At 59.7% G+C, this 20,678-nt stretch overlaps 1 protein-coding gene across 4 annotated transcripts in view; it reads right to left on the minus strand.

The window, feature by feature from the left end:
- The window catches only part of Nfix (nuclear factor I X), a 98,870-nt gene extending 84,838 nt beyond the window's left edge, over positions 1-14,032 (minus strand). For all 4 annotated transcript variants that reach the window (XM_026399735.2, XM_026399731.2, XM_026399733.2 and 1 more), the window contains exon 1: positions 13,931-14,032. In XM_026399735.2, the coding sequence (XP_026255520.1) occupies positions 13,931-13,957 (27 nt within the window). In that variant the 5' untranslated portion in view covers positions 13,958-14,032. The remainder of the gene's footprint in view (positions 1-13,930) is intronic.
- Positions 14,033-20,678: the final 6,646 nt, after the last annotated feature.

The raw sequence follows: 20,678 nt of genomic DNA on the forward strand, positions 1-20,678 counted from the left end.
AGGGACATTTGGGGAGATGAGAGTTCACAGAGAAAAGGACAAGGTGGGAATTAATCCCCCCAACTCCCTTGCCCAACAACCTGAATGCGGCTTTGGAGCCAGGTGCCCTGGGCGGCCTGACAGGGCAGGTGTATGGTTTGTGAAATACACGCTTGTGCAGGCCAGGGAGGTGTGTGCTCTCGTGGGCCTGGAACCATATGTGTGGGCACTAGCGGCTCTTGCAGGCTCACCGACCCACCCGAGCCAGGAACACACCCCTCACCTCACCCTCTTGAAGGCGCAGGGCATTATTTCGGCTCGCAAAGCCCATCCCAGCTCCAGCAGGGGAGTGAAGATGGATTGTGTTCCCGACCCCATTAGGTACCAGGCTCGGCGTGTTTATGGGCATGTGTGCGCCCGGAAGCCTCGTTGGAGTGTCAGGCCTGCGTGTGCAGATAAGCCTGGGATCCGGATGGGATCCCAAGGCGTGCTCCAGACACGGGTTGGAGTGAAGTGCGGGAGAGTTCTTACGTGCGTCTGCGATCCCCAAATATCCTGTTGGGGTTTCGGAAAGGGGTCTGCATGCGCCCGGGTCCCTCTTCTGGACCGCGGCGCAGAACTGTGAGCGGGTGCTTCCAAGCGCCCTAGACGAGTGGCCACGTGCGCGGCGGCCGCCCGTCGGGCCTCCGCGGAGCCGGGATCTGGCCCCCCAGCAGGCCAAGGGGCAGGGCCGGCAGCCCGGCGGGCCTCGGCGGGATGTCGTTGGAACCGTGTTGGTTTTGGCTGAGGCAACTCAAATGGGGGAAGCCCCGGGGAGCAGGCGGGGTGGAACAAAGAAGGCAAAAGCTAGGGAAGGCGAGCTGCAGAGGAGGTGGTAGAGGAGGAAGCGCCCTGGAACGCGGATGAGTGGGGGCGGGGTGGATAGGGTGCAGATGCCCTGGGCTCGGGAGCTTGGGAGGCCCAGGCGCCCACGAACCCCACTCCACCCGTGTGGACGGGGACTGGCTTGAAGTCCAGAGACTGGTGCTTTTTAGGACTCCCGCCCCAGCCTACCCAGGAATCTCCACAGAACCGCAGGCTGACATCACTTCGGGCCACGTGGGTGCTTCTCCAAGGGCAACCACACATCAGACCTCAAACTGGTGCCCACAGCACATGTAGGAACCCCCTCTCACAGCCCCACACTGCCCATCAGTGCCCCATTTGGAACCAAGTAGCATGTGAGGTGGAGGACAGCTCAATTTTCCCGAGCCTAGGACAATTTAAGCACGCTTAGGCAGGGGACTCCTAAGCCCCTTCCCATTTTTTGACCTGGGCTACTTACAACTTCAGTTTTCCCCGCTGGGGGGAAGGCAAGGGAGGAGAGCAGAGAAGAGCCAGGAGGTGGAGCCTGTGGTGGACAAGAGGAGGTGGAAAGGTGGAGTGACCTGTTTTAGTCCTGCATGCCCCTGGGGACATGGCTAATTCCTGTCACCCCACTTCTAGCCTCATGACCTTGGTACTTGACCTTGTGGCCTCTGTTTCCTCGTCTGTAAAACAGGTTCCTCACAGACGCCTCGTGTTGGGAGGTCAGGTCACAGGAGGTCATGGATTCCTGCCTGCCTGCCCACCAACCGCCTGCCCAGCGCAATTGCTCTGGAGATGGTAGCTGTTATTTTTATTGTGAGGAATCTATGGCTGTGACAAGCTGTGACGCTTGGTGTGATCGCGTGAGGCTGGCTGTGTGTGCGACTGTGCCGCTGTGTGTGTGTGTGTGTGCGTGCGTGTGTGTGACAGGTTGTGTGTGAGACTGTGCGTGGACGACAGATTGTGCCGGTGTGCGGCGGTGCCTGTGACAGGCTGTCACCGCGCGACAGACTGCGGGTGGCGGGGTGTTGCGGGCGTTGACTGTGAGTGGAGATGAGGCAGTGTGTGGGGCTGGGACTGGGGGACCCCATAAACCTACCTCAGTGAGGATTAGGGTGACAGGGAGGGTGGGGAGGCTCTTGGGGACTGAGAGTGGCAGCCCTGTGTCCCCTCTGGGCCTTCGCTTTTCCATTGCATTCCATGGGGGCCACCTGTTTGCAAACCTCAGAGATGAGAGATGGAAGGGCACTGTGACAGAGGCCCTCCTGACCCACTGTGTGAGCTCAAGTGCCCAGCCCTCAGCTTCTTGCTGAGGCTTGGAGTACCCACAGGAGGGTGGTCAAGGACACGAAGGACCCTAGGCCTGGCTGGCTTCGATGAAGGACACACACTTTGTGCCTATTTCCCACACTTTCCCTGAGCTCCAGGCCAGTGCAGACCTAGAGAAGGAAGAAGGGGGATTTGGAGAAAGATGGGAAAGGCTGGAACAGAAAGGGAGAAAGAAACCAGAGAGAAGGGCCTGCGGAGGGAAGAGAGGGAGCGAGCACGGTTGCCATGGGCTATTCCCCAGCACCTTGAGAGCCCTGAGCTGGTGGGGTGCCCTGCAGGGATGGGGGACACACACCAGGCTCGGGCCATCAGGATGGGCAGGAGCATCAGTGAATACCATGCTCCAAGCCCACCTTTAGGGACTCAGCCAGCCAGAGGGATGAGAAGACCCCAGGCACAGCCGAAAAGCAGCCAGACCAAGATCCCAGCCCAGGTGCTCTCCTGCTCAGCTGGGATTTGCCTCCTGTGCCGTTCCTACCCACAATTTCCCTTTATGGTTGGGGAAACTGAGGCTAGGAGGCACCTGTCCACCTATTCCTTGGGCCCCCGAGTCATGAAAATACCAGTCCAAGTGTCAGAGCCACGCTTTCCTCAATGTGGCAAAACTTCACCAGCTGGGAGAATCCAGGGACCTGGGCTGGGGGCACACCTGAGACACACACACACGCCCCAGGCCTCCTTGGTGTGGCAGTGTGGGTATGTTGTGTGCACACGATGAGTGCTGTGTTCCACAGCCATTCCCCTGCCGTCTCTGAGGCACAGGCCCGAGGGTGATGTGAAGGTCCCTCTGTTGGCACTGGCCTGTGTGTGTCGGCTCCATGTGTCTGAGTGTCCATTCAGGGCCAGCCCTTGCCATGGAGGGGGAAGAGGCATGGAAGCAAACCCCCCCCCCCCACCGAAAGTGTGTCTTTGATACTTGCAGCCTCGGCAGCGAAAAACAAGTTTCCACAGGGCCGCCTTGGGTTGAGGCCAGGCCGTCCTCAAATAACATTTGAAGTTACTTAGCAAACTTTGTTTAGTGCCGAGAGAGGCGCGGGCAGCGGGCTTGGGGGGGGCCAGTAAACCGGTTTCTCTGAAGTCCCTTGCCCCTCTGGGGGCACAAGGGCCCAATGTAGGGCTTGGTTTCCCCCCACTCCCTAGCTCTGGAGAAGGGGAGCAAGAATCTCGGGGATCTGAGGGGATCTTGGGAGAGGAACACAGGGACACTCCATGCATGAAACTTGTCTTTTGCTAATCCAGGCCCTGGGCTTGAGTGAAGATGCCCACATTGGTCTCCTGGCAGCCCAGAGAGCAACATGGGGCCCCGGGGGGCTGTGAGACACAGAAGGATCCCCATTTTTCATCGCATCTGGCTCTGCCAACCTTGAGGCTAAAAGAAGACATGGGTGGAGCCAGCTGGCTGAGGGCACATGCCCTCCAGACACATGCACAGCATCCAGAAGGCCCCAATGCCCTCACGCCTGGTCCCCCCAAACCCTCATCTCCAGGTCCCAGCCCTTAGCAGCAAAGAAGGCCCGAGAGCCAGCAATGGCGGGTTTGGAAGTGAGGTTGGCGCCTATGGGAGGGGGAAGGGGAAGAGATGCCAAAAATGGTGAGCCATTACAGGAGAGGGAGAGAGGGAGGGAAGGAGCGGGAAGATGGAAGCCAGGCGGGCATCCTCCCGAGCTCCGGGCTGGGCTGCAAAGGGGCAGCAAGCGGGCGAGGCAGCCAGGGGCCCTCCCAGGGAGGATGAGCCCTAGGTGGCACAGGACAGGCAGGGGGCCCACAGGCGCACAGCACTCCCCCACCCCCACCCCAAGCTTCGAAATGGAGACTGGCAGCGGCAGCCGCTCATCTCTGCCCAGGCACAGGGTGGGGGTGGCGGACAGGCAGGGGGCCAAACCAAATGCCACCAGGCTGGGCACGGTGGTTGTCAGCCTGCAGCATGGACCCCATCAGCGCCCAGTTCAGGGCCCTCAACCCAGAGCTCTGAGGGGAGATGGAGCCCAGTGAGAGTTGGGGGCCCAGCAGGCAAAGCCAGGTGTGCCCCCAAACTATGGGCAAGTACCCAAGACCCTGCAAAGATGGCGCAGCCTGGTACTGCCAGGGTGACAGGCTCGGGTAAAAATAAACTGGGCCCGCCCTGGGGGAGCTAAATCAAGGGACCCAGGTGGAAGTGCCACTCTGGGCCACCAGCTGCCCCTGCTCCACCCCCTGGCTCAGAGTGGCAGGGTTGAGAATACCCAGTGCCCATCGAGGCCTGGATTCTGTACAGGAGAGATCCCAGCCATCTTGTCCCCAGGTCCTGGGTGGGCAGCATAGGGTGTACCCACAAGGATATCCATCCTTGATATCATGAAGCCACAACAGGCCCTACATTCTGGGCAGCTGGAGACAACCATGCCCAACCACACACCCTGACCTCCAGACTGCCTGTCTGAGATGGAAAGGGGCCTGCAGGCCACACTTGACAGGCAGGACAGTGCTGATCCTTGACCCCCTCTGCTAAACTCATCCTCCCTCGGGCCTGTCCTGAGCGCTTTCCCCCCTGCACCTAGCACCGTCTCAAGGACAGGGCACTCCCTTGTTTATCAGATTCTCTGTCTGCCCTCCCACCAAGGCTGACACCTTTGCCAGGTTTGCTCCCTGCCGAGCCCCTAGGGCCTAGAACAGGGCCTGGCACCCAGGATGTGCTTGGTAAATATTTGTCAAAGGAATGCACAGGCCCCCGGCTGCACCCCCAGCATGCGGGCTCCGGCTGGGTGCCCAGCAAGGTGTGGGAGAGGTTGTCCAGTCCTGTTGGGGTGAGGGCAAGACTGGCCAGTGTAGGTTCAGAGTGGGTGAGACCATCATACACCCTTTCTCTGAGCCCTAGTTGGAAGAAGATCTGAAGGTCAGAGTAGTAAGGAGAGGATGAGGACTGACAGCTGCGGCATGCTCCAAATGGCGGTACGAGAGTGTGCAGGTAAAGGCCAGAGAACCTGCTGCAATTCTCTTCCATCGGCAAGACTTCGGATAGTGGTAAAGGACTGACGAAGGCCCCACAACATCCCACCTTGACTGTAACAGTGGACTTCCCTTCTCTGATTCTTGGCTTGTCATCTATCAAATAAAGCATTTGCTTCCCATCAGCACAGTTTTGAAGCATTTTCTGCAAACCAGCTCCTCAGATCCTTACTACAAGCCCTGTTTTCTAAACGACAAAATGAGGCCCAGAGAGGTTGAGTGATTTGCCCAACGTCACGCAGCTAGAGAGAGGCAGAGCCAGGATCCAAACCCAAGAAGCTGAATCTGAAGCTCCACTCTCCTAATCAACAGTACCCGCCTTGCCCAGGATTCCAGGAGGTAAGCTAAGAAGCACTTAGCATGGTGAGCGATGGTACATGCTAGCTATCGCTGTGATTTGGGGGACAACAGTTCATTTTGCTATGATCCTACAAAAGGCTTTCTCCCACTACTATTCTGCCACCCATCTTTCTTCCCTCTCTCCCCAGGGTCATAAATGGGGAAATCAAAGGCCAAAGGATTGGGCTAGGGGTGTGGCTTGGTGGTAGAGTGCTTGCCTAACACACACAAAGTCCTGAGTTCCATCCTCACCACCACAAAAATAAATACATAAAAAGTCAAAGGTTTGGAGAGACAGCCCCGTGGCAGACAAGCCTGAGAACGCAGCTTTGTCCCCCTTCCTTCTCTCTATGGCCGAAGGGCAGTGAGGTGGGGCCCTCGGCTGCTGGGTCCAGAAAGCCAGTGATATCCTGGGCAGGGGTGGGCATATGGAGTCCCAGGCTTGCCCCCATGCCAGGCTTTTACAAACCAGGGCAGAGATTCAGGGCTCCAAATTCTACACTGAGAGGCCAGGTTCATGGATGCTTCTTAAAATCAGTCAGAAAGGCTGGCGGGGCGAGGGGCAGGAGGCAGGTCTCATCTTCCAACCAGGGCCAGTTGTGACCAGGCTCAAACTCATGTGGGGGTGTGAGTCCTGCCGCTGCGTGCTGGGGTGACGTGGCACCGTGCACACGCCGCACAGTCTGTGCCCCGGTTTGTGTGCGGATAGCTGCATATAAGACAATACCTGCGTCTGGGAGGGTGAGCAGCACCGCGTGACGCCACATCAGCCAGCCTCGCATTTGAGTGTGGCACGTGTGTGTGCACGCCACGAGTGTTGAGGGCCAGCCATAGCCACATCACCCTGTGTGTGTTCGGGGCAGGCTTTCCAACCTTGGCACTACTGACTCTTGAGCTGGATCATCCGTTGCCTTGGGGCGTCCTGTGCACTGTGGGGTGCTGAGCAGCACTCCCGGCCTCCATTACCCCCAGATGCCAACGGCAGTCCTCTCTCCAAGTGTGACAACCAAAAATCTCTCCAGACATTTCCCAGTGGACAAATCACCCTGGGTGGGTCTGGGAGGTGTGTGTGTCCACGTGCCCCAAATGCTGCACGGTCCGTGGTGCCGTGTGTGTTCCTGTGTGCTTGGTGCTGGCTGGATTTTTCTGGAGTCTGATGTGCCACTGGGCACGGGTGCCGTGTTCCTCACGGTCTTGGTGTGTGCTCCTGGGTGACCGAAGGTGGTAGTCTGTGTCTATACTGTGCTGTATAACCTGTGGCCATGTCACTGGGTGTCCCATGCATCTGCACCCCTGAGGGGAACCCCTGGGCGTGCCATGCTGTGTCAGTGTTTGGTGTGGCTAGGTGTCTGCAGGTGTCTGCGTCCAGGGCAGCCTCTGTGTGTGAACGCCTATGTCTCTGTGTGCCTAGGGGAGGGAGGCACAGAATGCCAGTGTATGGCAGCAGGATTCTTTGTGCCCACATGTGCCAGTGAGGATGTGTGACTTTGTGTGAAATGGACTCAGAATAACCCCCAACACACCAGACGATCCGACTAACGAAGCCCATATTTGCTCGGAACCACCTGGATGATTTGGCCCCCAATCCCAATCCCTAAGGCCTGGCTGTGGGGGGCGGGGGGCACCGGTGCACCTATGAGCAGTCCCTTCCTCCAGCTTAGCTCACACAAATTCAGGTGGGGACGGACAGACCCCTGGTCTTGCCTGCTCTGTGCCTGGAAGGCTGGCACTGAGTTTTAGCAGTGGGGGCAGGGTCCTCGATGGTGGTGGTAGGTGCTGCCCCTTGCCTGCTGCTGGCCACCACCCCCAGCTCCCCTCAGGGTGGGGCCCAGTAGGGGGAGAGCTCCCCAGTGCAACCCCGGCTTCTGATTGGCTGCGGAGCGCCGCAGTGCCCGCGACTCGCCTCCCCTCGCTGGCTGGCGCAGCCACATTGGTAGTGGTGGCAAATGCAACTCGGAGTTCTGGGCACAGCTGCGCCTCACAGAGGCCTGCCAGCCCCACCAGAAGCCAGACACCCCAGCTCCATGCCCCGACCCCTCCCCGCCTGCCCGCCCAGCCGGGCAGCACAGTTACCCTGCCCACTGCCCGCCTGGGGCTGCCAGGCCCAATCTACCCTGCCCCTCCCCCACCAGGCCTGTGCCCCCCCTGGCCAAGCCCACTTGGGGGGCTCAGGCCACTATATGAGGCCACTCCCGCCCTCAGAGGGGCTCCTTGGGAAGGGGGAGGCGGTGAGGAAGGGTGGGGGCGGGGAGCTAGCCCTTCTTCCTTTAGTGAGCGCGCCCAGAGCTGGAGCCAAAAATCGAGGAGGAGAGATATTCAGACAGAGCCAAGACGCGTTTGGCAGGAGGAGAGAGAGGGAGAGAGGGAGCCGGAGGGGGAGGGAGGAGAGAGGGAGGAGAGGGAGAGGAAGGGGGAAGGAAGGGGGGCCTCAGTTTCCAAATCCGCGCCCTCGGAGCCTCAGAGGGCCTGCGAGTGGCTCCCGGGCAGGGACCTGGGGCAGGCCTGGCTGTGGGGGTGGCGGGAACGGCAGGGACAGCGGGCTCAGGCCCTCAGAGACAGCCGGACACCCAGCTGGCCAGGCCAGGGCGGCCACAGGCAGAAGCCAAGATCAATGTGCACTGGGCAGACAGAGGGAGGCCTGTGGGCGGCCCAAACACACACCCGCACCTCGCCGCACAACAGGCTTCTGTCCACGCCGGGCCAGGGCTGCGGGCGGGGCCCACAGCAGGCCACCACCGCGTGCAGCCTCATGGGAAGGGACCAAGCGGCCAGCTTGCTGGCAGCCACTCACCCAGCCGCCATAGTGGGCATCGTGCACCATGTCGAGAGGACAGGAATGCCAGGGCGAAGGGACCATGTGGCCAGGAACACAATGAGAGTCACAGGGACAAGCCCATGATGCACAACAACACAGCCGGGGTGACACCCGGAGACCGCATGGGCATGTATGTGGATTTGGGTTGACGGGTACAGGCTGGCACACACGTGGAGGCGTAAGCTCTGGTCCGCCAGGGTAACACACTCGGTCTCACTGCTGCACATAGGACACACTGTGCGGTGACATGGTCATTTCCATGGGAAGCAGATAATCAAAGATGGAGACGGTGACAGCTACACCAATACCAATCCCCATGGACTGCCCAGGCAGCACCATGACACAAAGACCATGTCAAGCACAAGGACATGCCTGATATCACGCCCCACCCCCGACCACTGCAATGTCACCAAATACACAAGAGAGGGAAAGTGTGATGGTCCTCGGAGTCACGTGCAGATAGCACCCAGGGACAGATACTCAGATATGTGAAAAGGACCCCACAGACGCTTGGCCATACAGACATCCACAGGAAAATGGTGGCCCTGAGGGGGCATTGATCAATTCCCACCGACCTAGAAGAACCCCAGCACCTCTGAGAGCCACTCTCACCTCCCAGGTCCCCACATCCAGGGCTCCGGGGAGACAGGAGCCCTGTCCGCAGCATCATGTCAGAGAAAATGACAGGTATCAGCCTCCCCTGCCTCCCTTGGTCCAGCTAGAGGATGAAAGCTACAAGACCCCAAATTCCCACTTTGAGATCTGGGGACAAGACCCAAGCAGACCGCAAGGCCAGGTTCCCAGCGGGTTCCATGCATAGGCCAGCAGTCAGACAGTGACCACAGGGAGATTGTGCCAGCAGCTATGGCGTCAGCTTGCCACCCACTTGCAATGCCCACCTGATCTAGCCAAATCCTGCCCCACAGTTGGGTCCAAGTGACAACACCCAAGCGCAGATGTAGAAACAGCTCTGGAGCTGTGGGGACATCCCTGAGGTTGCTATCGAGATGCACCAAGTCTCTGAGCTCTTTGTCTCACTCCCTCTGGGACGTGCATTTGTACACATTTCTCTTTACTGGTGCTCAGAGCCTACGAAGGAGGGTGTCAGGTCCCCATAAGACAGTGCAGGCTGCCCCCCCCTCCTCACCCTCGTCATCATCCCTTCCTACCTTGAAGCCCTGCCTCCTTGTGCTTGGCCTATAGGACTCCATGCAAGAGGAAAGAGCTGGACCAAGAGCTAGCCCCCCAAATTCTTCGCTTGCTCCTTCCTCCAGGAAGTCCACTAGATTTCCATGGTGGGGAGGCGCCTGACCCTGTCGTCCACCGCTCAGAAGCATCCTTCTTTCAGATAGATGGGTCCAGGAGGATGACCACCCAATCGAGAACAGGTGCATTTCTGGAACATCTGCTACATGCAAGTATCATGCTGAGCCTCCTCACAGCCCAAGAGAGAGAGATACACACTGTCATGCCCATTTTATAGACCGGAAAAACCCTGCACTTCGAATCACAGGATTAAGAGATGCAGAGCCAAAGCTGAAACTGGGTGCTGAACTATGGCAAAGCCTAGCCCTTGACCCCTCTTCCCACAGCCTCTGTCTGGAAGCTCTTGGGCTTACACAAGACTCTCATGGCTGGGCAGGACCCCTGGCTCCAGTTCCCAGAGCACCGTATTCCCCCTGCCGCATTGACCCAGCAGAGTCTCGGCTCTGAACTTGGCCTGGCCCCGCACTAGAACATCTCATACAGCCCCTGTCCAGCGCCAGCAGTGACCTTCCCCAGGCCTCCTGTATGTCCACTGCTGGGGTGGGACGTGTGTGCCGGGCTAGAGCCAAAGAGAGAATATGCTATGAAAAGCAAGTCCCAGAGCCAGGTAGGATAGCACCCGTCTGTATTCCCCAACTCCGTAGGCTGGGGCAGGAGGAGCACAAGCTCAAGGCCAGCCTGGGCAACAAAAAAAGTGAAAAGGGTTGGGGAGGAAGGTCAGTGGTAGACTGCCCCTGGTGCAATCCCCAGGACCTAGTAGGGGTGGGGGGAAAAAAGCACCAGGTTAGTACAGGGACAGAGAGCCAACGCTTCGCAAAGACAGAGACATGGCCATAGTGACCCAGAGGATCAGAGCAAGGGGGCCAGGGGGCATGCCCCCCCCCATAGGAGTGTGTGAGATACTGCGCAGAAACAAAGGTGCAGGGACATTCTGCGGCTCTGGAGGCAGGGACTATCGGCGTAGGTGTGTGTCTGAGGGTGAGTATATCTGCGCACGCCCATGGATGTCTTTGTGTTCGCAAGTGTCTGCATGTTGTATGTGCAACCCCGTGGCCAGGAGGGGGGCGCACGCATCAGTATGTATCTCTGTGTTTGAGAAGGTATGTGTGCGCACACCCGTGTGAACCAACAGCCTCTTCTCTCCGTGTAAAAGCTGTACACCCGGCATCACTCCAACCTGGGATCTGTGAGTGTGTAGGGTGAACACACTCCACCGAGTGTGTACTGAGGGCTCCACTGGTCTGAGAGGTATCACTGTCTCCGTGAAATGATGCCCAAGTTCATGTCCCGCCTTGAGGGGTGTGTGTGTGTGTGTGTGTACGCACAAGCACGGGCACATTATGAGTGTGTTGAGGGTGCTTGTGAGCACAGGTCTACAGTTTTCTGAATCCATATGCGTCTCCATGGCCATGGGTCTGGGAGGTATTCCACATCTCTGAGCCGACATGGATACATGGGTCCCATCTTGAGGGGTTCACATGTGTTTCCGCGTACATGCTGAACACACGTCCACATTTTCCTGATCTGTATCTGTATTTTCCTGATCAATGGTCATGCGTCTGCATGCCAGTGTGACCAAAATGCTTATATCCCCACCTTGGTGGTAGAGTAGCATGTGTGTGTCCACATCTCAGCGCATGTCTCTCTGTTTGTTGTGGGGTCCCCTGTGTCTACCTCCACCCCCTGTCTCTGCCTGGGACTTGGGCCTGTGTCTGAAGTGGGCTTCAGCATCTCCAGCAACTGCCCTGCCTGGCCGCCCTGGATTTTGATGCTTTTTCTAGAAGGAGATTTCCGCCCCCCACCCCCGCCGCCCTTCCCCCTCACCCACAGTGCCTTTCCCCGCCAGGGCCCCGCTGCTCCAAGCTCGTTCCTGCTCAATCATTTATTGACTTTAAAATCGAAGCCAATTCTGGTTTGAAAAAAAGGAAAGGGGGAGAGAGAGAGGCCAGAGAGAGGCTGGGGAGAGACAGAAGAGTCCGAGACTCAGGGGGCGGCGGGGGAGGCAGAGATGGGTCCAGACCAGAGACAAGGACAGTCAAATTCAGGAGGACAGAGATGGAGAAAGAGAGACAGAAAAGGAGCAGAGACAGGGAAAAAGACAGCCAACGACAGAGACCGTCAGGAAAGCAGAGACCAGCAGGGCAAACTATGGAAGCAGAAAGATTTGTAAAAACAGAGTTGTGGCTGCCGGGGAGGGGCAGCCAGACCCTGCTGACCAGCGGACAGCCTGCCCAGAGCCGAGGGGTTTCCCTGCCCACCACGCAGGGCTGGCAGCCTGGTGATACCATGCCCACTCCCCTCCCAGCCAGCCTGGCACACTCGGGCTGCAGCTCACACAGAACTAAGCCCATATTCCCTTCTGGAGTATCACAGAGCCAAGCGCGGCCATCACCCTGAGTCTGGGGCCACCCAGTCCCTTCCTAGTCTTGTCACCAGTGAATCAGCTGGCATTTTCTCTCCTGAGGTTCTGTGAAATCCGAAGGGTGGGTGTCTCAGCCAGGCCATGGGGTGGGGGTGGGGAGCAGGCCCAGATGTCGGGCATGCTTGGATTGGGAGCAGGGCTGGCAGCCTGGTGGACAAGGGGCTGCTTGAGCCTGGGGTCTTGGTCCCACCAGGCCTCAAACTCCAGTCACACAGGCCAGCGAAGTGTCAACCGAAAAGCAGCCACAGCGCAGACCCAGTTGGCTAGGCAAAGGCCTCATGTGGGTGATCCAACATACAACGGCCAGCGGGAGAGTTGGAGGCACAGATGTAGGGGTCTCCCACATGACCAAGGTAGTCAGAGTGCCTGCTCACACCTGCACACACACAGTGAGACATAAGCACACATGTGCACCCCTGCCCACACTCACTTAGACTCAGACCCGCCTTGTATAGGAAAACCCGCTGTCTGGGTCATACATGTCTATGCCACGCAGGCCTGATCTCAGCCAGCCCACAGGGCCGCACGCAGGCTCTAGATTAACTCTCTCTCACACACACACACAAACTTGCACCTGTGCATACAAGAGCACTAGCAGGCCTCGATTCACACCCACCTGAATGTGCCCTCCTGCCCCTTCAAAACCTCCTGGCACACCCCAGGCACAGTCACTGGCCACATCCATCTGGACATCCACTATAAACTGTGGGCACGCTGGCAGGGCTCAAGCTGGACAGAGGGGACAATTGGAGCCCCAGGCCTAGAGAATTGCCACAGACAGGCCTGGCCAGTAAGCAGGTCTAGGCAACCCCAGGTGTCCCCTTTGGCGAATCTGTGTTACCTGCCAGTGGCCTGGCCCTGCAGGCAGTGCTGTTGGGGCCACTATAGTATTTTGTGCCTGCTCAGAGCCTTATGCTACGGCCCAGGGAGAGTGGGACAGCAGGATAAGCATGATTCGGGCCTCTGTCTCTGCCTCAGCCGCGCAGAGAACTTCGCTGGAGGCGGGACTCGCTCTCCCAGCGCGCCAAGGTCGGCGCTGTTGTACCCGAGGCTGACCCGACGGTGTGGTCGCAACACAGCGGTCTGTGTCCACCGCTGCCTCCCGCCCCTCCTGCCTCCGAGTGGCGGGACGGGATTCCCAGGGTGCCGCCAGGTCCACTCCGCAGCAGCCCAGGTCGCTGATACCGAAAAGTTTGCACCAAGGAAAGTTTTTTTTTTTTTTTTGGGGGGGGGGCGCGGCTGCGACGTCCAGGGTCGGTGGAGAGGCGCGGCCCCAGCTGGCAGTACGCCCGTTCTTCCCTCCCCTCCTCTGCCCCTCCGAAATTTGGGAGCCCCGCCATTTTCTTAGCCCCGCTCCCATGTGAGGCCTGAACAAAGACTTTGGGGAGACGCCCGGGCAGTTCGGCCCGCCCGGGGCACCCCAGCGGCACGCAGAGGCAGCCGCCAAACACCCCAGACACTGCCACTGTTGGGAACCGCTGCGCCCGCCCCAGGGAGATCGGCAGACCCAAGGTCCTCTCTGTGTCCTCGAGACCACCCTCCGGCCACTCTGTCACCCTTGCAAACACTGCCAACGGCCACGCTGCCCCGGTGCGCGCCACAGTCACCCCACAGGTCGACTGGAGTCCCGCTGCCCACCGCACCCCAGTAGAACGCGCGCGCACACTCTCACGCACTCCCGCCCTGTGCCCCAGGGACAGCGCCACGCACGCAGCGGGTCACCAACGAAGTCCCCAACAGGAGTCCTCCGGGTGGCCAGGGTCGCACGCGCGCGGTGACTCCCACACGCGTGCCCGGACTCCCGGCGGCACGACTTGCACCCCTCAGCGCCCGCGGGCTCACTCCCGCTGGCCGCCGCGCGCCCCCTCCGCCCGCCCGCCCGCCCGCGCCGCCCGCCGGCCTCCCGCGCCCGCTCCCTCCCCCGGTCGCGCGGGGGCGGAGGCCGGTACCTGGGTGAGGCAGTACGGGGAGTACATAGCTGGGCGCCCGGGCGGGAGCGCGGCGGCCGGCCGCGGCGAGGGGAGGCCCGGCAGGCGGCGGTCGCGCTCGGGCTCCGGCTCCGGCTCGGCTGCTCCGGCCTCCGCCGCGCTGCGCCCGCCCGGCCCTCGGCCCCGCGCTCGGCCGGCGCCGCTCCGCGCTCGCCGCTTGCAGGCTCGGCCCCGCGGGCTCCGGGGCCGCCGCCGCCGCCGCCGCCGCGCTCGCCGCTGCCTCTCGCGTCCGCCGCCGCCGCAGCCGCTGCCGCTGCTGTCGCCGCGCGTCTACTCCATGCCGCCGCCGCTCGGCCGGTCACCCTCGCCCGCCGCCGCCGCCGCCGCCGCCGCCGCCACCGCCGCGCTGTGAAAGTGAAAGTTTAGACAAAGTTTGGAAGCGGCGCACTCCGGGGAGAGGGAGCGGGCGGGCGGCGCGGGCGGGAGGAGGGGCGCGGGGAGGGGCGGGCGGGGCGGGGGAGCGGCGGGCGGCCGGCGCGCACACACGCACACACGCACACATGCACACATGCACACACACGCACGCACACACACGCGGGGGCGCACACCGACGCGGCCACCTCGACACGTGCTGGCCAGCGTTCCAGCGCAGACACACGCTGACACGTAGCGGGGCTCGGACCCGGACACACATGTCACGTACAGAACGCATGGCCACCCTTTCCTCATGCAGCAACAAAGCACAGACACCAACGCACACCCGGCATAGACACATACCCCTGCCCGCACGCCGTGATACCCACACCCAGACCCACACGCTGACACACAGGCCGATCACATGATGGTACCCACACAGGCATTCCGAAGAGGAAGCACCCGCAGAGACACAGACTCACCGATGCACCTCCGTGGGCCTCACAGATACACACTGGCACACACTAAGCACACCGGTGCACGTTGACACCAAGTACATACCAGCACATGTACACATCCTGAAAAATGTTCCTGCAGAGCACTGACACATGTATGATCCCACAACCACACCCTGTCCCAAAACTTCTGCACACCAAGCTAAAATACAATGGCAGTTGTGGCAATACACCCCAACACAGAATGACACTGAGAAAAGGATGAACACATTGTCACACCAACACACACCATTTGCTACCTGGAGGTACAAGCCAAACAACGCAGAGAGATACAAAGTGTCACTGATACAATGTAACACAACACAGGGACATACACATCACACACAGTGTTGCCCAAATGTACCTCTAGGCCTCCGCACCGGGTCCAACAGTTTCTGATACCCACTCAGCCGGCAGACCCCTAAGAGGATCACCCAGCCATACACACAGGTGTCATACACAAACCTCAGACCCTCCACATGCCCCCACCACTTGCATGTAGCCCTGATCAAGGTCATACACAGACACAGCAGGAGAGGGCTGGGGTGCGGCTCAGTGGTAGAGAGCAAGGCACAGGCCCTGGGCTCCATCCCCAACTCTGCACATCCAGCAAGAGACACACAGCCCAACCCTCAGGGGCAAATATGGGCATCGGGCCTCAGGTACATGGACACACACACACACACACACACACACACACACACAATGCTGAGGCCCCAGCCCCTCTGGCAGGCCCCTGACTCTTCATTTCCAGAGCAGAAAGAAATAATGCAAGAGGTTGGTGCTGAGGACCCGGAGTACCCCCCAGGGTGGGTAGGGAGGTGCCTGCAGCCCCCAGGCAGTTCCTGTCGAGACAGAACCCTTCTGCCACCAGGTGCAGCCGGCGCCATCTCACCCTCCTAGGCCAAGAAGCTGTGGCAATGCTCAGCTGTGCATTGTCTTTCAGAGGCCATGGGTGCCTGGTGTGTGTGTGTGTATATGCGTACACATATGTTCAGGCAGGGCTGGCTGTTGGAGGGCCCTGTGCTGTGCCCACTGAGCCCCTGTGAGCGGGCACAGTGCGTGTGTGTCTACGTGAGAATGTTCCTGAGGGGGAATGTTTCTGGTTCCAGTGCCTCACTAGGATGGGGGGGGGGCGGGGGGGGCAGGCAGCATGTCTGGGAGTGTCTGGAGGGGGTCTGGGAGTCCTCTGGGGACTCCTAAGAAGTTCAGGTCAGGTTACGCTCAAGAGTTTTTGTATGTGGATCAGCACATTGTGAGTGGTGACATGGGTCTGGCTGTATACGTGGGGGTGTCAGTGAGTCAGAGAAGGTGTCTGTCAGGCCCTATGCCAAGCACTAGGGACACAGTAGGGAACAAGACAAATGTCCCTGCCCTTGGGGGCTAGCATTCCTGTGGATGTCAAGTGCAGAAGACATTGATGGGTATCCAAGTGTGACGGCAAGTGCTAGCCGGGGCTGCATCACGAGTGTCTTTCTGGAAAGTGTCATGGCGAGCTGGGGGGGGTGAGTTGGGGTGAGTCAGGGTGAGTGTGGCAGGGCTTTCTGGCGGGATCAGGGTCTCTATGTGATCAGGGATCAGTGCTCTGCCCATGACCAGGAATTTTGTGCAGAAAGTGTCCCTGCGGGTCCTGTGCTTGGGTGAGTCGTTCCCTCTGTGTGGTGGTCTGTGCAGTGGGTCTGGAACAGTGATGAGGATGTGTACCAGAGTGGCCAGATGCAGGTTCCTGGGTGTGTCAGGGAGGGTTTTGTGACTGTATCAGGGACATCAGGCCACGTCAGTGTGTGTGTGTGTGACCCCGTCAGTGTGTGCCCGTGTGTGTGTGTGTGTCAGGTCATGTTAATGAGTGTGACTAGGTGTGTGAGTGTGTGAGTACACCATGTGTCTTCGTTGGACATCTATTTCTGTGTCAGCCCATGTGACTGGGGTGTGTGGGGTGGGTGTGCACACTCCAGGAAAGGAGCATCTGTGGGTGTGTCTAGTGCCTGCGTTTGTGTGATGCGTGTGCATGTGCAAGGGAGGGGTCTCTGTGTCTGTATTGGGTATGTGTGTCTGTGTGTGTCAGCCCATGTCAGTCTGTGCTTGGAACTCGGTGTGTGTGTGTGTGTGTGTGTGCGCGTGCACGTGTGTGTGCGTGCACGCGGCAGGGAGGGGGACTCAGTGTACTGGAGGTTATGTCTTGGGGGGGGAGCGTGTGTCTGCCACTGGGTGCTTGGGGACCTCCATATCTGGGACCCTGCCGCTGGTTGCCACCGCCTGGCCTGCCCCTACGCCCGCAGCCGCCGCTGGAGAGAGGATGCAAGGGAATCGATATGTCCTTAAAAATTCAAGGGCTTCTCGTAAACAGAAACTTTTAACACCGTTTACAGTTTCAGGGCTGCTGAGGGGAGGGGGAGGGGCTCCAAGGGGAGGACGGAAGGGCCTGGAGGCTTGGGGGTGCCAAGGGAAGGGGCAAGGTTGTGGGGGGTCCTGGGGGAGGGGAGGAGGAGGCGCTGCTGGAAGGGGCAGGAATGGGATTTGGGCGTTGAGAGGGCTGGGGACCTGGACGGTTCCAGAAAGAGGTGAGGGATAGGCTGTGGGGTGGAGAACTAGGAGAGGCAGGGGGTGGGAAGAAAGGGTCTGGGTCCTTTGAGGGGACCCAAGAAAGGCTATGAGCTGGGGGGGGATCAGGAGACAGATGGCCCAGAGGAGCTTGGGGGACAATGGAGCGGGGTCCCTTGGATGACTGTGGGAAGGAGCAGATGTTTTAGGGGTTCATGGGCCTGGTGAAGGGACACTTGAGTGGGGGTCTGCCAGGGGGGCTGGGAGGGGGAAGCAATGATGGGGAGGTTTGGGGGCATCTTCATCCCTTCATGGATCCAGGGGCTTTCAAGGTCTTGAGAACCAAGGGACGCTCCCTCTGCAAATGGCTATGGGGGCACATCTCCCAGAAGCCCCAACTCTGTCCTCCCCCACCCCCCATGCCCCAGTGGAGCCCAGCCCATGACCCTCCCGGGCCTCCACTGTGTGCCAAGCAGGCCACCTCACACGAAGCGCCACGCCTCACCCCAGCACGAGCGCGCCCATCCTACACACACACACACACACACACACACACACAACACATCTTTTGCACACATCCCCCAACCTCCCTTCACACTCACACACCACACGCACCACAGAACTCTCCCGCCACTCCTTTGCACACGCAGCCCACCCTCAGGCCCCACCATAGCACCAGACCTGCAGGCACAGCCACATCTGTCTGCACACACCACACTATCACCCTTCCACATGCACACCCCGCCCCCCCACGTCCACGGCCCTCATGCCCCTCCTCTGCTCTCACAGCCTCCCTGCCTCCACCCGTCACGGGGCACACATGCTCACACCCCTCGCTGCTCCTTGGTGTTCTGGCGCACACTCACCACCTGTGCCCCCCCACAAGGCCACTTTTACACATGCACCTGCAACTCAGAGCTCTTGACACCTCCAAGACCCCCTACTCAATGCCCACCACCCCCGTGTGCACACACACACCGCGCATGCTTTGCTGCCCCCTTCATAGATGCCAGCTGGGTGGCTGCTCTGGAGGCTGCCCCAGCTCCTCCCTGACCCCCCCTCAGAGACAAAATTGTAGGGCACACCTGGCCTTCAAGACGTTGAGGGGGAGGAGGGTGCTGCCAGGGGCTGGCACAGCTGGAACGCCACAGCTGGAATCCCCCACATTCCTCCTGCCGGGGCTGCCCACCTGGCTGCAGCTGGCAGCAGGTGTGTTCTTACCATGCAGGTGTGAGGGGAGGGGGAGGGGGAGGGGGAGGGAGGAACGGGAAACAGGCCCATGGCTCTACCTGGCCAGGATGCCAGGGGCAAAGGGGAGGAGGAGGGCGGAAACATCTGGGCTCTGGCAGCCACATCCCGGGCTGTGGAACATGGGGATGGGCAATGCTGGGCTCCAGGGCTGCTTGGCGGCAGGGCAGGCCTCCTGGGGGAGATGGGCAAACACCTAGCACATGGGATAAGCAGGGGTTCAGGTATGGGTGCCACCTGCTGGGCAAAGGGGCACTCTGGGTCTTCCTGGCAGGACTGGGATTGCCCACTAGGACAGCCTGGTGCCCCACCCCTATCAACAGTCTGCAGCTGCCTGGGTCTGTGCACCCTCTGCCCTCCTCCCCGGGCTGGGAGCCCAAGGTGGGACTGAGTGTGGGGAGTCTGGGTTCCTGCTGATGAGGCACGCCCACGGCCCAGGGCACACAGGTGGGTACAGGCACAGGGGTCCCACTGTGACACTCACACAGAGTCAGGAAAACACACACAGGCACAAACACACAAAGGTACACACCCTTCTCCTTCCCTCTCTCCCAGTCCTCCTCTGCTCCCTCCTCCAGCCCCTCCTCCTCCTCTTCCTTCTGTTTCTCCTCTCCCTTTGTAGGGTCACATAAAATCCAGAATCACACTCAGACACAGGATCACCTAGACAACATTGCACATCCTTCCAGAATAGCACACAGACAGGCACACAGCCTCAGAGAAGCTCAGACAGACTCCCTGCAGCCACCCATAGAGAGACGCCAGTACGGCCAGGTCACACACGAAGAAGACCTTTATCACCATGAAGATGCCCACATAGTCTCCAGAACACCAAGTCACGCCGGCATGGCGGCACACACCTATAACCCAGCTCCTCAGGGGCTGAGGCAGGAGGAGCAAGGGTTCGTGGCCAGCCCAGGGAACTTAGAAGACCCTGTCTCAAAATAAAAACTAACCAGGGCTGGGGATGTGGCTCGGTGGTAGAGCATCCCTGGGTTCCATCCTCAGTAACACACACACACACACTATACCAAGTCACAAAACACACACAGTTACACAGATGTGCAGAATCATAGGCTGAGCCCTGTTACACATAAGGTCACACAAAGTCCACAAGAACACAAAAGCCCACAGAAATCTACGTGGACCCACTGAGTCACACAGAGTTCTCAAAGTCTTCCCCAGTGCAGCACCCAGAAACCCCCACAGAGATCTCTACATCACTGGGCTGGGGTCGCCGCTCCATGAGGGACACTTGTCTGGCATTTGCAAGACTCTGGGTTCCATCCCCAGCACCTGGGGGTGGGGGGGCGCGGAGATCTAGATCACACCGTATACAAGGTCACTCATGGTCCCATGCACAAATAATTGACCACACCAACACCCAGAAATGCACGCAAACATCCCCAAATCACAAACAGGCCAGGCAGTCCCACTAGCAGCTGCACACGAGGTCACACACACACACTCCTTGCCCAGGAGGCTCAGCCTGGCCAGGGCCTCCTGTGGCTGCTGCTCATCTGGGTTTGGGGAAACATTTCATTTGCAGCCGGCTGAGACCTACCCGTCCTGGAAACCTGGCCCTGACTCCTGAATGGGGCCTCTGTATGCCGCCAGCAGCGCTCAGCCGTCCCAGGGTGTGGGTGTCAGGGGGGTGAGGCAGGCACACCGAATCCCTTGCCGAGCCACGTATGCTGGAGCCTAGGACCTCGGGGGCCACCTAGCTACAAGCCAGGTCCCCCAACCTCACCCCCCACAGCTTTCCCTATTGCTTCTAGAAGCTACTCTCCAAACCCAGCCTGTGGCAGGGAAGACAGAGGGGTGAGGATCTGTCTGGGCCGGTATTAGCTCCCCTGGTATCCCTCTCTCGGATGATGCCAACTTGCCATTCCCCACACCAGGAGTCCCCTTGCTCCGGCTCTAGGCTCCCTGTGCAGCCTGGGGTGAGGGCCCAGGCAGTCACAGCTCATTGGCTTATATCATCAAACACAGCGCTGGTGGGACAAACCTGTCATCCTGGCAACTCAGGAAGCTGAAGCAGGAGGATTACAAGTTCAAGGCCAGCCTCAGCA

The sequence above is a fragment of the Urocitellus parryii genome, chromosome 3 (assembly GCF_045843805.1).
Source record: "Urocitellus parryii isolate mUroPar1 chromosome 3, mUroPar1.hap1, whole genome shotgun sequence".
NCBI lineage: Eukaryota > Metazoa > Chordata > Mammalia > Rodentia > Sciuridae > Urocitellus > Urocitellus parryii.